Genomic DNA, 17567 nt, shown 5'->3' with positions numbered 1-17567 from the left:
GCGGTGCTGCGAACAGATAAATGAGACATGGGATTGAGGGGGCGGGTGTGTGTGTGTGTGTGGGGGGGGTCGACGACAAAAAATCCCTTCTATTTTCTTCGTCTCTTCCGCTAAGGCCTTATCCTTTATCCATGTGCCCTTACTCTGGGGTAGGTATTGAGTCTGGTGAAAGGCTCAAAGGTCCATTTGGGGCTTGACGCACCAAGCAAGCTGGTGCCAACTAACTGCAAGTCGGCTGAGCGATAACGCTGCGCACAATAACACGGAGAATGGCCACAGGTCTCCACAGGCCGGCGGCAGGCCAGTGCATGTGTCTGTGCTCTCTCAGGACAACAAAAAGAGAGAGAGGGAAAAAAGACCAAACAAGCCCTTTTGTGTGCTTCTCCTGAATGGCCCCCACTAACACCAGTGCCAGCGACTATCCTCCCCCTGTTCTCACATTTCCTCTCTCCTTCCCTCTTTCTCTCTGTCTCTGGCGATCTCTTCATCATCCAACGCAGTGAGGGGGAGTCGGGCTCCGACTCCGAAGTGGACGATCGCGTGGACGGGGTGAAGTCGTGGCTGTCTAAAAACAAGGGCTCCGCCAAGAACCTGTCAGACGATGGGAGCCTGAAGAGCTCAAGGTCAGTCATGACACCAGAACCCCCCCCCACACACACACACACACACACACACACACATCAAAATCCCTAGCCCTGTGTTTAAAATGGTTCGGTTCCATAGTGCAGTAACAGATAGAATATCAACTTCCAATGGGATATTTCCTCTCTCTCTCTATTTTTCTCTCTCTCTCTCTCTCTCTCTCTCTCTCTCTCTCCCTCCCTCTTACTCCCTCTCTTTCTCTCTGAATGTTTCCAGTTTATTCTGTCTATTGTCGCTGGTGCTGATGACAGGGTCTTCTTTAGATGGCCTCCCTGGCAGATTTATTGACGTGCCCGCTAGCCAGCTGGAATGCCTACCTGCGCCCCTCCGCCTGAGATTAATAGATCTGCCAGCTGGCTGTCGGCTTCGATGGCCCCGTATTTGTCTCTTTACAAGAAGATTTAGCTCTCCCACTTGGGCTTCTCACAACTTTTTCCACAAAACTTTGGCTTTTAGATTCTCGGTGTTCCACTGCACCACCCTCACTGTTCAACTCGGATATATTACAGGAGGCTTTGTAAGGTTTTAAATATTACATATACCATACATATCATACATAATATATAACATAGGCAGCACAGAGTTGGACAGATGCACCTGGCTCCAAAAGAATGTTGCTTAGCACCACTGTGTGCAACAGAGGACTTTGTCCACCTTTTGGTTGAATGTCAATTCTAAAAAGGTTTTATGTGCCCAAGGATTTGAAGCGTGTTTTTTTGTTTTGTTTTCACATTCACCACAGCAGCCTTGGAAACTGTCTGTAAACTCTGCTGCCTTCCCTGAAATCTCGACCACCTTCATCTATCTTTCTCATCCGTTTTGACATTTTAAATTCACTCCTCCAAAATTGCTGTTCTCTTGTTGATCTCTTTTTCACCTGGGTTCACCCCCACCCCAACCCCCCACCCCCTCTTCCAACACTTTGTTTTATATTTGTTTGCTTCTTCCTAAGAGTCTTTTATCTCATTACTGTTTTTGAATTCCATTTATCTCTCTTTTCAGTTCTCTGTGTAACTCATCTATCATTTCTCTCGCTCTCTCTCTCTGTCTCTGTCCCTTTCTCTCCCTGCGTCATCATGTGTTTTTCTGTGCTGTCTCCCTTCCCATGCCATGCCACGTTCTCTCTCCCTCTAGATACGCTGCGAACGTTGACGCAAAGGAAGGGAAAGAATGGAAAGAGGGTAAGGAATGGAGAGAAAGTGGGAAAGAGGGTAAAGAGGTAGAACAGAGCAGGCCAGTGTCTGTCATGAGTTCGCTAAGCTACAGGAAGCGCTCCAACATCAAGGACTCGATCGGGGGCAAAGGGGACGATGGCTCCCTCTTCAGTACCCTGAAGGACCAGTCCCAGGACTCCCAGGATCTGTCGTCCTTCCGAAAGGGCAAGGGCAAGGCGGCCGACGGCCAGGACGACTCTTACTCGGTGAGCTCCTGGAGGTCTAAGTCCAAGGTCGGGGACGACCTGGACGACCGCGGCTCGGTCATCTCGCAGGCCTACTCGGAGGCCAGTCGACGGGCCAGGGAGGGCCTGGAGAGCCGCTGGTCCGAGTTGGACAAGGAGTCGGTGGTGTCGTCGCTGGCCCCGAGTCGAGCGTCCACCCGCCGCACCGTGCTGGACCTGTACGACGAGGATGACTCCAAGTCTACACTAAGCGTGGGGCGGTCCAGCCCCCGGAGTCGACGCCGTAGCATGTCCCGCCTGGAGGGACGCTCGCCTGTCTCTCCGACCCCCAGCCGGCGGTCGGACGGAGGCGGCCGCAGCCCCGGCAGCGTGAGCCGCGCCGACTCACGCATGTCGGCGGCCCGCAGCTGTCGGCTTAGTGAGTTCGGCCTGGACGACGACAGCCGCAGTATAGCGTACAGCGACGCGCGCTCCTCCGCCTACAGTCCCTTCTCCAGTGGCCGCAGCATCTCCATGCCGCCCCAGGCCCGCGCCACCGACAGCAGCCCCCCGGACACCTCCGACGTCAAGCCCGTCACCCACCGCAACTACCTGGACCCCGACCTGGAGAAGGCCATCAACGAGGTGCTCAGCTTCAAGCCCATCAAGTTCAAGCGCACCAGCCTGGAGGACTCGGAGGCCGAGGCGGGCAGGAAGAAAGACCCGGAGGAAGACGCCGGCGGGAGGAAGAGCAACCTGCGGCGTTCGGCCTCCGCCGTGGACTTCATGCGGTCCAGCAGCAGCATGAGCACGCGCAGCGGCCGCAGCAGCAGCAGCAGCAAGTCCAAGTCCAAGAAGAAGAAGAAGCGGAGGAGCCACAGCAGCGACTCGGACAGCTCCGACTCGGACGACGGACGCCGCTCCTCCAAGAGCTCCAAGAAAAAGTCCAAGAAGTCCAAGATGAAGTCCAGGAAGGCCTCCTCGTCCTCTTCGTCCTCCTCATCCTCCTCCAGCTCAGAGTCGGACTCCAGCTCCGGAGCGTCCACTATATCCTACCGCAGCACCAACAGCATTAAGAAGGCCCCCAGTAGCAAACCAGCGTCCGGCTCGGAGGAGGAAGACCCTCAGGGCCTCGGGGACGAAGCACCGTCTCTCAGCAAGAAGGACGTGAAGAAGAGGAAGAAGAAGGTGGACAACGTGATGATGAAGTACCTGTACCGGCCCGACAGTGACTAGCGGCAATAGACGGCAGTAGGTGTTGCCTGGCGTGCAATGAGTAATGCGCGCGAGAGCATGGAGTGACACTAACCGTAGAAAAATGGCACCTTTTATGCACAGCTCCACACAGGCTCAAAGTCTAGCATTGTAATGCATCCCTGTGAAGGAAGTGTTGCCACAGACTCATTTCATCGGAGTGAACTAATCGAATGATGCACCGTAAATTGTGTTCTTGTGTTCTTGTTTTGGCTTTGCAGCCGTGGTACTTTCTTTTATCTTCGGCCCTTTTGTGTGCATGAATGTGCATAATAACTTCACACAAAATTGGTGTCTCCAATAATTTGGACAAGACATTTAGGGTAATTAATTTTGGGCTTTTATGTATGTAAATAGGGCCTCTGAATCAGTGTGCGTGGACACGGCAATCGCTAAAACGTCTGAGTGATTTATTGTCCGAAAGCACCAGCCAAAAGAACAGGCACTCTAGTATACCATAGATGGTCCCTACAGCCTTTATTTCAGACATAATTAAACCAGACCATTGATTTACACAAGTAGCAAGTAGCACTTTTTTCCTCGCCTTTTCAGATTCCGAATCAACAGCAATTAACCTGCAGTTTGCATTGTGTGGGCGGTTAAAGATTAGATAACTCTGGAACCCCGAGCTGCTCTTTGTCGAGGGTTGTACCCAGACACAACCATTAGCGAGGCTCTCGCCTGCATCAGACCCAATCTGTTTGCTCCCCAATAATTAGAGCAAACAACATTTAATTTATATGTTAATTAAGCTGATAAGGTTATGGGGTATCACATAATAGGCTCTAGAAAGAAAGACATTGAAATGCTGCACTTTAGCCGGGGTTTGGGGTCTTGACAGTGATTGAACGGCGCTGTGCAAACTCGGCTAACTCTGAGACTGTTGTAGCTCCAGGAGTCCTTTTGTGGAGTGCGATGTTCATTGGGTGAGGAGTATGAGCTTGAGCAGTATCAGATTTAAGATGTCATCTCAGTGTCCAGTTCTGAGGTGCTTGTGTGATTAACTGGCATGATCCACGTCTGGCGGGTGTCTAACAGCACTGAGTGGTGTTCCTAGGTCACATGTGTATTGATGTAAGTGTGGATTGATTGTACTCTGAACTGAGTCGTGTAAAAGGATAGCGTCTCCTGTGCATGTGTATGTTGTGGTCTTACTCTATTATAATGAAGTATTTGTTCCTCCCCCTCTGTCTGCCCTGATCTCCATCTCCCACCTCTCCTCTAGCCCTCCTTCACGAAGACGCTTCTGCTACGATCGATCTGATGAAGAGGAGGAGGAAGAAGAAAAGGAAGAGGGTGGCGCATCCCGAAGCTCCTACCGCTCCAGATACACACGCAGCTACCTGAACGACAGCGACAGCGAGGGCAAGGCCTCAGAGACAACAGCATAGCCGGACTCTCTCTTTCTCACACACACACACACACACACACACACACACACACACACACACACACACACACGTTCACATGGATGCACATAATCGCTCATTTAAAAAAGACTGTTTGCCTCTCAGTGTTGGCCCTCATCACTATACTCACCAACACCAGTTCCAGAACCTTCTCCTGTCTCTTGTAACAGCATGAAGTAGAGACAGGAGCACAGTAGGACTCTCATCCTGTGTTTACTCTCCACCCCAATAAATGACCACTCTACTGTACTCCACATCAGACTGGACACAACACAACACACAGTGACGAAACAACAGAGCTGTCCTTGATATCCGTATTAGTTATCAGTTACATTGCTGTTACTAGCTCCTTACTTGTACATAGCGTGGTGAGCTTTAAAAAGCATTAGAGTGATGTGACTCTTGAGGATTCACAGCTTCGTCCATTTTTATTTTATTTTTTTCTCCACCGTTTCCTGCTGTCTCTGTCTTCAGCTGCTTTGCCACCTTCTCCTTTGACTTCTTCTCCTCCTCTTCTTCTTCCTGCTCGCTGCCCTTTTCTCGTAAGCCCAGTGCCTCTGATGATGAAGGCTCTGTGCTGTGTCCAGTGCGCGCTGTTCGATAACTCCTCTCCGCCTGGCTTTCTGTCTTCCTGCGGCTTCCTGTCTCCACCTGGCTTCCTGTCCTGGGCCACCCTAAGGGCCTCTTCTGCTCACCTGCATCCCAGCCAGTACTGAGCCAAAGACTCCTAGCAGGACTCAAGACAGCCAGAGACTTCGATTTTTATTTTTTATTTTGCTCCATCATTAAGAGTTAAGTTAACTGAAAGTAGTGTGGAAAAAATACAAAAAGAGAGAGAGAGACAGACAGACAGACAGACAGACAGACAGACAGACAGACAGACAGACAGACAGACAGACAGACAGACAGACAGACAGACAGACAGACAGAGAAAAGAAGTACCAAGAAAAGGCCTTTTGTAGTAAGAGTCTGTGCATATACGGAGGTGGAGCTTTTTTACTTTGGCTCCCCAGAGAGGGAGAGTAGGGGGAAGAGAAGTGCCGCCAATTTAAGCGGAGCTCCCCTGCAGCTGTTTCCTCTGCCAGCTGTGTCTCTCTGCGTGTGCGCTCGCTGAACTGCTGAGCTTTCCTCTCTCTCAGATAGCGCTCGAGTGGAAAGAGAGAGAGGAGGGGGAGAGATATGGTGTTTGTTTTTTAACTTGATTGATGGCAGGGACAAAGTAAGACTATAGAGCTAGCAGTTTGTTTAACGAAAAGTGCACTGTCGCTATTGTTTTGCCGCCTCAACTTTGTTTTGATGTATGTTTGAGAAAAAAGAAAAAAAAAAAAAACAAAAACAAACAAGGGCGAGGAAGAAAAACCGACCGCCTTCGCTGCATGGAAATTCCTTTTTTGAGGCCCTTAAACTCACCCCACGAAATGCCTTGTCTGGTTTTATTCTTTCGATTGAACTCACTGAAGTACTCACAGTTGTGTTTGTGGTTGGTCTCTGGCTCAGCTTCGAGTTTTGTGTTTCTCTTGTTGTTCTGATGCTTTCCTTAATCTAGTTGATCATAGACATCCGTGGCTTTCCAAAGGGAATGTACTTGATATTGGGTACGGTGCTGTGTGGTAGTGGTTATCTCCTTAACTATCTTAACTCCTCGCCGCACTGCTGCAGTAGTATAAAAATACTGGACAACCAATGGCTCTCGAAACATCTCTTGAAACAAGACGAGGAAGATCCGAGAAACTGCCTCGTTCACGAGGCATTGGAGCAGGTTTAAATGGATACTTGTTACAGAACACGTACTGTGAAATCCTCTTTTGAGCCTCTGAAGAAGACTCCCCAGTATTCTGGCCTTACCCTATGACTATAACACTCTTTCATCGAGAAGAGGTGCACTTTTGACCTGGACAAACAGGCTCCTCTGGATTTTATGGTTGCCTATATTGTATTCTTTCGCTTGTTGCCATAGTATTTATGAACTAGCATCGATGAGTTGAGCACATGCCAAAATGCATATGGTTTCTACACAGATTCTAGCAGTGGGTGTATGGATTTTATTTGCTACTTTGTTTTTGAAGGGAGATTGTGATTGTATTTTACACACAAGTCTATGACTATCCTATTTTCTATGCAGTTGATATTAAGTTGAAAGGTGAGTGTGTTTTTATCTTCTGGTTTTCATCAACTTTGCTCAATAAACCACAAAAAAGACATGCAGACATAACATTGCTGGCTGTACACATTAATATAAATATATATAAATATCTGTATGATTCATTTTAGCTTCCAAAATAGTTCATGTTTATTTTCTTTATTGAACAAATGACCACTTGTTATAAGTAATAATTTTGCATTACAATTTAATATATTGTAAATAAATGATGGTGATTGTTTTAGAAGGTCTCATTTGGCTCATTTTTGTCAGTTGTGTTTTTGCTTTGAAATGTCCATTTTCTTAATGTCATTGTGTAAATATACACAATATAATCAAGAATATGACTTCAGTATTTTCTGTTTTGCATTAGACTATGAATATGACTATGATCTCAATGTATACATTAGGGTGTGTGTGTGTGTTTGTGTTTTCATTTGCTTTCATGCTGTTTTGGAGGGATTACTTGCATTACTACACATCAACAAACAAGCACACACACCACCCACTCCCTTCAATCACACATTAATGTGAAAAAAAGAAAGAAAGAAGAGATTTTCCTCTTAGCAGGCCCAAGTCTACACCATTAGTAGAGGCTACAAACACTGGATGATTACGGTTTTCACTTCAGGCAAATGCAATGTTTTAGCATCCCTTTGTTCCAAGTCTTACCACTTCAAAAGTGCCAAAATGTGAAGACGGAACCAGCAGACGCACAAATTGGTCCCATCGGCGTAGTGCTTGACTTTACCCACAATCCTCTCTCTCTCCCTCTCCAGGCTTGACCTTATAGAAGTCCGAAACTATTTGTTATTCTTCAACATTTTACATTCACTGGGCAACCATTAGCAGTGGGGTGTCAGCCTCTTCTGTTTATGATTAGTCACATGATTTTCAGAAGAAATGTTTTGGGAACAACTGACGACCAACTCCAGCCATTCACTGAAAAACAAATGTTATTTTACACTGTTTACACTTGTGGTCTTTTTGAAACAATATACAGTCAAAACAAAACGGCACAATCCTGTATAGAATAGATTCTACATAGTTGCGATTTTGGGCACAAGTATGTACCTCTAACTATTGGCGGTGTTCTTGAGGAACCTTGAAACAGATTTCAACAAAATGATCAATATTTAATCTTAGAGGTAGTGTTTTTTTATTCGAAGTGCTTCAGTGAAGATTTACTGCTTATCAAAGTCTGGCTGTGGGCTCAGGCACAGCCCCCTACAGTGTTGATCAATGAAGCTATCAAATAAGAGAAGCTTCTTTTGAATTGTTGCCTAAAACCAACCAGGAAAAATCACGGAAATTCCACTGCCAACCTGATTAAGTGGCTGAACATTATACACAAACATATATGCATGACGGGTTTCTTATATTGCCTGTGGTACAAGTGGAAGTAATAATGAATACTGAAATGGAAGCGTTAAGTTCTGCCAGGAAGACTCAATTTTACGTTATTCATTCATTCATTACTTCTGACCAATCTATAGTCTGCATCAGTCTTTATAATGACATGACTTTGCACCTGCCTGCTGCTTTCAGATGCCTATTTTTCGATGTTCCCATCATCCCTCCCTAACCACCACCAGCCATCTCGTTCCTGCAGGGTCTGCACACTCAGTGACCTGGACCGAGGACGGAGCCTATGCCAAAGACTATCCATTGTTGCTTATGTCTTTTGTAAATCCTTTGATGGATTAAAACGTGTTAACTTTCATTGCACCTTCCTGAGTCTTTCTGGTAGAAATAAGGAATTGATAAACTGTTTCATGTCAAAACTGAATTGCAGTGTACAAATTAAGTTTATAGGTTAATAAGTTTTAAATGATATATAAAATATATAAAAAATATATTTTAAGTGTTTATTAAGGGAGATGAAGAAAGATCATTGATTTACAAAGTGATGATTTTCCACTAATTGTTGAATTAGCAGGTTTATGCATGACCAGAGCAGGAAATTGACATAGTCAACAAAGGAAAAAGGGAAAATGAAAAATAATTGTTTTACTTTATTTTCTATGTGCAATAATGGCTGTTTTTAAGTTTAAGAGAGCCAATACCAAACAAATCCATTAGCATGCTGTATGCTGCATTCATCATCCCTGTCACCTCTGGCTATAAAACACTGTGCTACACTTGTTAAGAGTCTAGCACTCATGACAATAAACTTGGGTTAAAGAGTTCAGCTTATGCATTTACTAAACTGTACATATTTTTTTCAAACTGAATCAGTGTTAGTCAAAGTTTGGTTGTTTTACCAAGAGATTAACCTTTGCACCCCTGTTGCACAGACTGTGTATGTTAAACTGAGTGAGCACTTGAGGAGTGGACCCATGTTGATGTATTAAAATGCAAATAGGTGCTGGATGACTTAAATCAATCCTAATGGCTTGGATTAATAGGTCATAAACATCTCATCAGTCATTAGGAAGACCATTTGCGAGGAGCACAACAGCTGACTATCATTACTCTAAATTTTGTGTCAAAATGAATATTGATTGCTGTTGAGAGACCCATCAATTTACCAAATAAACAATGACGCATCACATTTCATATTACGTTAGTTACAGAACAGATGACGATGTGGAGATATTGGTAAATACTGGGGTGTGTGTTATTGAGGGGGGAAACAGTTCAACTCCCTGCATTGGTAATTTCAGGCTTAATTGGATTCTGAATGCTTGATAATTAAGATGTGACTGATCTTAACACTTTAAGACTTTGACTTTGTGATGGCTGAATGCGTTTATATAATTTTAATACAGTCACTAGACACATAAAATGAATTTATTGGGTAGATCTTGTCGACCCTGTTCCACACCTGACAATTCATTTATTAAGCACTGTTTGGATGCCAAAGGCTTTGTCTATTGAAAACAAATTCATTATGAAATTTACTGATGATCACAAAGTTTTTAGAAACTCTAGAAGCATTGTGATTTAGAGCAGATATTTTTTTTCACAGACATTTGTTTACGTTGTTTCTGACTGGTTAATTCTGTTAAATCCCAGTGTCCCTGTGGGATGCTGGAAGAGGCAGAGGCACAGTTGTACGCGGTGGGGGAGAAATCTGTAGTCCTCAGAACCCCTGAGCTGCCATCTGCCTGGGCGCATCACGTCACATGTTGTGTGGTTTGACCCTGCCAGGACTCTACTGCATGCACTCACACACACACACACATACACAGATCCAGAAGCCCTTGCATGAGAGCGTATCGACAGTAGGCAACACAGAGGCACAAGATCGTGGCCAGACTGTCCACTCCACACAGAGATGGCTGCAAATGGGCAAAGCAGAAGCTCCATCTGCGTGGAAGGATGACCGAGTGAGTCGCAGTCTGTGGTCCTGCGGAAGATGGGGTGTCCAGGGTCAGGAGCTCCATCAGGACTGCCTCAACATGTTGTGCCTCAGGTCAGAGGTCAAGGGAAGAGAAGGAGGAGCAACAGTGAGCATCTTCACCAGGGGATGGTTGACTACTGAAGACCATACAAAACATGAACCAGACAGGAGGGAACTGTTCAGAGGGAGCCACTGAACAACTGAGCCCAGTTTCAGAAAGTATTTTTCTTTGTGAGCAATACATTTCATAGAGAAACCCCACAGTCCCATCCCATAACAACCATGCGTAGCAGAACTAAATATCACTGCCAGCAACCATATAAAAAAAATAATAAACTGTAGAAATGTCTACTATGTTCCTCCTGGGATTTCCAACAGCATACACAGTGTTCAAAAATATCAGACTCTCTCCAAGGAACTGGGTGGACTCTCATAACCCTGCTAAACTCTCCTCCTATATACTGCAGTGAGGTGTGTGTACGGTAAGTGAGCTGCAGTGCAGTCTCATCACAAAATGGCACCCGAGTGAATACACGCTTCCCCTTCCTTCCATCTCGCTACACACACTCAGTTCTCCCCTGGCTGCCAAACAGAACCCTCTCCTCCCAGCCTGGCCTCCACCCACTGCTTCCCACTTCAACGCCGCCACGCGCTGGTTGACTGACACCGTTGGAATTGTAATGTCTCCTGATCAAAAGGGAGATATAATATGCACATGAGTTCGGTTTTCAGCAGGGTGGTGGTGGTCGTGGTGACGGCGCTGTGTGTCTGGCCGGCCTTCCTGGAGGAGGCTGGGGAGGATCAGAGAGGGGGGAGAGCGAGGGTGGAGGCAAGAGGAGCGTTGTCTCTCTCTCCCCTGGAGACAAGGTGGCAAGCAGGGGCTGTAAAATTTGATGGCTTTGGCTCTCTCTCTCCCGGCAACAGAGCCACCAGGCTCATTACACTTCCAAATGCCTGCTGCCGGAGACGCGCTTTGCCTTGCCTCTCCTCGCCCCGGTTTCCCTAGGCGCTCCCTGCCTGACAGCCTCTCTTGTTCTTGTCCGACTCACACCACTGGCTGCTAGCGACCTCTGAGTATACCCTACTGTCTGAGTGGCCACATCCGCGTCCCTGCACACTGTTTGAGGAGTGGCCGGAGACAGCTGCAGAGGCATGATGGGAGATTGTCAAATTATTGTGAAATTAAAATTCCACTGTAGCTCCAAGCGGGTAGGCCTACGCACCCTTACAACACTGTTTACAGCTCTTAGAGTCACGGTAAAATGTCATTTTTGGTACATAGCTAATTTAGATATAATTATTGTGGGGGCATGCGTTTCTTTAAGATCTGCCGGTCTTGGTTTGTATAGAAATTAATATTAAGTGACACATACACAAAATAGGTGACGTTCCATTTATCAGCGGTCTGCAGAAACCAAGACTTTGAACCGGTTCACGGAACGAAAACCGAAAACCAGAAACTTTTCATGTTTTGCTAGGAACAGAAACGAAACCAGAAACTTTGACACTATCAGGACCGGGGGGTAGCCCAACAACTTCCCCTTCTAGGTCGCTCTGTATTCCCTGATGTTGCACCATCACACGGCCCTGGGTGACCTCAGGCAGCTTGCAAGGGCAAGTAGCACGGCATGGGTGTCGAGAGAGACTGTCCGCATTCAAGTGTAGACGACCAGCACGGTGGATGATGTTAAAGTTGTACTCACCAAGGTTCTCCAACCACCTTGCTAGCTTCCCCTCAGGCTCTTTCATCCTGCGGACAGTGAAGGTCCGGCCAACCAGGTATTGGCGCAAATGGGTGACAAATTCCACCACAGCCAGTAATTTCCGTCTAGTAGTGCAATAATTTTGTTCAGCCATTGGCAATCTCCGACTTCCGTAGGCCAACACGCGCTCCTCCCCATTTTGGATCTGAGCTAGGACTGCTCCTATCCCAACATCACTCACATCAGTATCCTCATGGAGTGGTTGAGCTATGGTTGCATATTGTTTGGAAGTCTGTAATAGGATGCTAACCCTACAAACTGGCGGACTTCTGAAACTGTGGTTGGGGTTGGCAACTTCTGCACCTTGGTGATTTTCTGAGGGTCTGTTGCAACACCAACCTCAGGTCCAGGTATACAAGGCAGGTTTCCCACTGCAGCCCCACCAGCACACCATCAATTAATCATTGGAACGTGGCTGGCACATTGCATAGCGCAAAGGGCATTGCATTCCACTCGAACAGCCCTTTTCTTGTACAGAATGCTGCTGCCCTTCACACCCTTGGGGTGAGTTCGACCTGCCAATATCCTGAAGCCAAATCAAGTGTGCTGAACCACCTCACACCTGAGAGAGTGTCCAGGGTGTCCTGTATACGGGGCAGGGGATACGAATCTTTGATGGTGTTCTCATTTAAGGCCTGATAATCCACGCAAAGATTGTAGGAACTATCCTTTTTGCGGACCATCACGATAAGAGAGGCCCAACCTGTGGCTATGGCAGGCGAGACCAGTGTCAAGGTTTTGCTGGATCTGCGTCTTTCTATTTCTCATTTGCCATGCGCCTGGGTCGCTGTTTAATTGGAGCACCTGGCCGGGTTTTAATGTTGTGTTTAACTAGACTTGTACAGCCTAAATCACCAGGGCCTGTAGAAAAGATGTCCCCATAGCGGTGCAGCATATGCTCCAGGTTGCGTCGGTCTTCAGTATTTAGCTCAGTGGAGCTCTGGGTGTACAACTCTCACAGGTGATCTGGTATTATCTGACTTTGAGCTCTTAAATGGGAGGGATTTTGCTGGTGGTGGCACAGTAAACCACGTCAGTTGGATGGAGAATCCCCACTACTGCTCCTATTTTCAACGTGACTGTTGTACTTCCTGGGTTGTAGACTCGAATGGGAATGCACCTGTTAGGCCCAGCTTCCATAACACCTGATGCTTCTCCACAAATCTCTTTGTGGGGCTTAGGAGAATTTCACCTCTTACAGGTCCGCAGAGATGGGCACGGCCTGGTATAATGAATTCCTGACCTGGTCCTAAGATGGTGGTATGAGCTACTCGGGCAATGTGTGCCCTTGGCCGGTTCGTGGGGTGGAAGAACGGTATTTGCTCACCAAACAGCATGATTTTCCTCTGTCCAAAGTCCAGTCTCGCAAGAGCCTATTCCAAAAAGGTGTTGCCCATCTGTATCGGCTATGTTGGCAACAATAAAGTTAACACTCACTGTTCGGCTCCCCACTTGCACAGGTAGATGTGATTCCCTAGTACAGGTACCTTCTCCGGTCCAATCCCCTGCAGTGACTGTACCATTCATGGTTGTAGTGGGGGTCTGATGTTTGGATCCAAAGCAGAGTAGTAGGCTGCAGGCAGAACATTCCTCCTTGCCGCTGTGTCCAGGAGTGCGCAGACCTCATTGTTGTGTATCAATACATGGATGCTCATCTCTTCGCCTTGAGTTTTAACACGCAACACACTTTGAGAGCTTCCCTTCTCAGCCTGGGGAGGTGCTGACCTGACGGGTGCTGTTGTAATCAGGCCTTTAGGGCTGGGGCAGTTCCGCTTCATGTGTCCCAGGCCGGAGCAATTATCACAGCGCATTTCCACGTTTACCTGGCATGGTCAGACTATTACGGATATTTTGCGGTCGGAGAGCTGGCTCTGCTATGTCTTCAGCAGGTGCGTCATCCTCAAACTCTCCTCCGTCACATGCTAATATGGAGGCAGTTGTAGGTGGGTGGCTGTATTCAACTAATCGCAGAAATACTGTAAACACAACAAAGACTGTCACTTGAATGGCGTTTTGAGCTAACGTTAGCAATCAAACAATCATAGAAACGTTTTTGAAACAGAAAAGTTTATTATTTTATGAATTTCACAAATTTCAGTATGAAACAGACATGCCCACCTCGATTGCAGTTGGATCCCTTGGCGTTATGCCGTAAACCTATCAATTTGAGCATGCGCGACTCACATCGGGGTGTGACACCATGAATAAAATCATGTTCAGTATTCACCTCACGTGTGGTGCATTGTGTCCAAACGGTTCTCTGTTTAAATTATAGCACTGGTGTGTTGGAAAGATAAGGTATCATCAGCAAGCATGCTTTGCAATCAGCAACTGTCAACTATACCGTAAATATGGGAAATAAGCAGAAAAGTTTGTCCACCAAAATGAAAATGGGGAGCACAGCTTCTGGGGAATGTGCTTTTATGAAATGTGCCACATTTGCATGCTGACTCTAAATATTATTACAGAAAACAAGCAAATTAGCATCACAGCACTGATGTTATGAAAGCGTATTTAATTGCAATGTGGCACGGCATTCAAAGAGCTGCTTAAAAACAGCCCGACGTCTCTCGGTCTCCCAGTCACTTCCCTGGCTCGCTCAATACCCACTCCTCAGGAGCCTTGATGGATGCTCAAGGAAGGATGCTTTCTGAAATAAAGACTTCAGGTGTGCCAACCCAGAGATAACAAAAGACATAATATCCTTGAAGAATACCCTGTCTACTCTGTTGCAACGCCTGTAAGCTGAAAACTACTCTTCCTCAAGGTTATGATCAGATCAAAGAGGCCTAGAAGGTGAAGACAGGCTCTGTCTATAAAACAGGATGCCTTCAACAAAAAAGGTAGAGAAAAATTATGACATTCTCTTTAAGGAAATTCAGACACGACCAGGCAAAAGCGACACCTTATCATCCTGGCAAACGAGGGAATGAGCTCGCAAATCCTCCCTCTCCTGTGTGGTGCCTACTGGTAAGCTCTTGCCAACATATTGCATACAACTCTTTGCTCGCTTCATCGCTCATTATTCCATTAGCTAACGCCCTTAATGAAGGGGGAAGAGAGAGAGAAAGAGAGAGAGGTGGAGAGAGTTTTTATAAAGCTCCAGTTGTCATAGCTACTTTCTCTTTCAATAGTCGATAGGTGTGCTTTTTTCAGCCTTTCTGCTTCTTTTGACTAGGAAAACAGTAAAAGAACTGAGAGACCTGCTTGAGAGATAAGAACAGTGGAGTGGAGATATGACCGTACACTCACTGACCGTACACGATGGCAAGGCTTTTTAATAAACCCTGTGAATCTTAACTTTATTTACCAGCACTCTGTTTTGTCTATTTCATTTGTTTAGTTATTTCTGTTCACTGTTTACTCGATTAAATATTACAGATTTTTGCAGCTCATGTCATGATCAAGATGGCTCCTGGTCAGGCCTCTGTATAGCGCCTTGAGATGAGAGCCATTTTTGGCACTAGAAAAAAATCATTGAACTGGATTGCCATTTTAACTCACACCCCTACATGTCTAGATCTGTCTGAGCATATTTGAATAATCTCAATGTTGCTCCAACTAGACTATTAATTTGGCTAACACTTTTAACCAAATCGACTTATTATGTCACTTATAACAAGGGGTAGTCACCCTATAGCAACTCAGGGTTAAGTGCCTTGCTCAACGGCACAACGATGACAGTCGGCATTTGAACCCCCCACCAACTTTTCTGGCTACTACATGCTTAGCCACTAAGCTACCGCTGCACACTTCTGTTGGGAAAGACATCTGCATGCTTCAGTTTGCTCTGTACTTTTGTCAGCACATTTTATGCATTGCATTTCATATGTGCGGAGTGGTTCCCCAGAATTCTGAGTATTCATAGCAAGCATCTTAACCAGATGATTACCTGTGAATTTAACCACGTTGTAAAAACTGAATTTGAATCATGGATTATGTACACAATGTAATGTCTGAATTTGAATAAAAATCCTCCTAAAATGATGGGGCTTCCAATTTCTCCTTTTCAATTTAACAGGCCCTCAGATGGACCATCATTTTCTCTGCATCCAAATCTCACAACTGCACTGTAATTTTATGAATTTCAAATATGGTATTGTGGTTCTCCTTTGATTTCATCTTGACAGATTATCTCCCAGGGGCCATTCCTGTGTCCTCTTTCAAGCAGAGCTGGAAGGCGAGCCTTTCATTGGGGGCTCTGGTGATAAGGAGATGTGCCAGGAGGCCATAGCAGTGCTCTACCTGCTCTACACCCCCCACCCATCTCCCTTTCTGCCCACCGCTTTGATGTGCCTGTTCTTCGCTGGACTGCTAACGCCTTGCTTTCTGAGGAGAAATACTCACTTTTGCATCTTTAATGCCACTTTGATTCGGCTATTAAGAGTGTGTCCATGAGAGGACCAGGCGGGGGTGATACATGCTACGCCACCGATTTTGATGAAACTTGGCCAGTTTAAAGGGTCCACCTAAAAACTCAAAAAGCCAAAATGGTACAAAATTTGAAACAACCCAGGGGGAGTTAGGCCCCCGTCCTTGTTTTAGGCCAAAAAACCTCAAAAAAAGGCCCAAAATTGCATAAAATGTTGACATCCCTCCTGCTGTCAGATTTAAACACAGCAAAGTAACAATCCATGCCATCAAAGGTGCATCCAAGGTTAGTTTAAATTATCTTACTGTCTCTGCCAGAGTTAGATAAGATGATATATACCCTTCTCATCTCTGTGCGTGCAGTACCTCAGTCTGAAGCACCCACTGTTAGCATAGCTTAGCATAGTTCATTAAGGTAAAGCAGTTCCAACTAGCCTATAGCACCCAAAAGTGATAAAAGAACTCCAACATTTTCCCATTTACATGGGGAACTTGATTTATCTGTAAGGGTGATTCCCACCTGAGTGCACACCTTAACTGAGGGAAGTGGGTAGGGATTGGTTTCAGAAAGGGCCAGTGTGAATGTTTGCATCACATATGAATTGTGTCAGGGATTTTTTGAGAGTTATCCACCACAAAGGGATATACATAAGGTCACAGTGACCTTGACCTTTGGCTACCAAAATGTTACAAGTTATTATTTGAATTCAAGTGACTGTTTCTAGCCCTGAGATATGTTGGAGATATCACATTTGCAAATATTGGACCTACGGGTGTATGTCACCCAATGATGTCATTTTGAGCTACCTTAAGTAATATATTGCACTCAGGACATTAAATCTAGCTTGGATTTGATCAGTAGACATTATTGATGATAATATATCTTCATTTGTCCACCATAAATGACCTAAACATTATGTTTCAACCAATCATTGAAATAGATATGTATTTGACTGGCTGGATCACACTATTTAGGCGGTTACAGCGACAAAAATAATAAAAAGGCCGAGCATTTTTCTTTTGATTTATAAAATCCAAAGATGGCCCTTTCATGTGAAGAAAGAATTTTGAGAAAAAGAGGTTGCTCATCGGAGATATTCAGGTCTGAATATTGCTATTTTTTTGGGTATTCACCAAAAGGCATGTGACATAGTGGACATGTGCAGTCCTGGACTGACACCAGTCACACCTTACGCCTTGTAACCCCAGTTTTAAACTAACCTTGGATGCACCTTTGATGGCATGGATTGTTACTTTGCTGTGT

At 45.7% G+C, this 17567-nt stretch overlaps 1 protein-coding gene across 1 annotated transcript in view; it reads left to right on the top strand.

The window, feature by feature from the left end:
* Positions 1 to 4625, top strand: part of myo18ab (myosin XVIIIA b) — a 107941-nt gene extending 103316 nt beyond the window's left edge. Inside the window, 3 exon segments of the mRNA XM_048265321.1 lie at positions 501 to 623; positions 1777 to 3271; positions 4500 to 4625. Of these exon segments, the coding sequence (XP_048121278.1) occupies positions 501 to 623; positions 1777 to 3256 (1603 nt within the window). The 3' untranslated portion in view covers positions 3257 to 3271; positions 4500 to 4625.
* Positions 4626 to 17567: the final 12942 nt, after the last annotated feature.

Source organism: Alosa alosa, chromosome 15 (genome assembly GCF_017589495.1).
Source record: "Alosa alosa isolate M-15738 ecotype Scorff River chromosome 15, AALO_Geno_1.1, whole genome shotgun sequence".
NCBI lineage: Eukaryota > Metazoa > Chordata > Actinopteri > Clupeiformes > Clupeidae > Alosa > Alosa alosa.
This window is presented reverse-complemented; position numbering and strand designations above follow the sequence as displayed.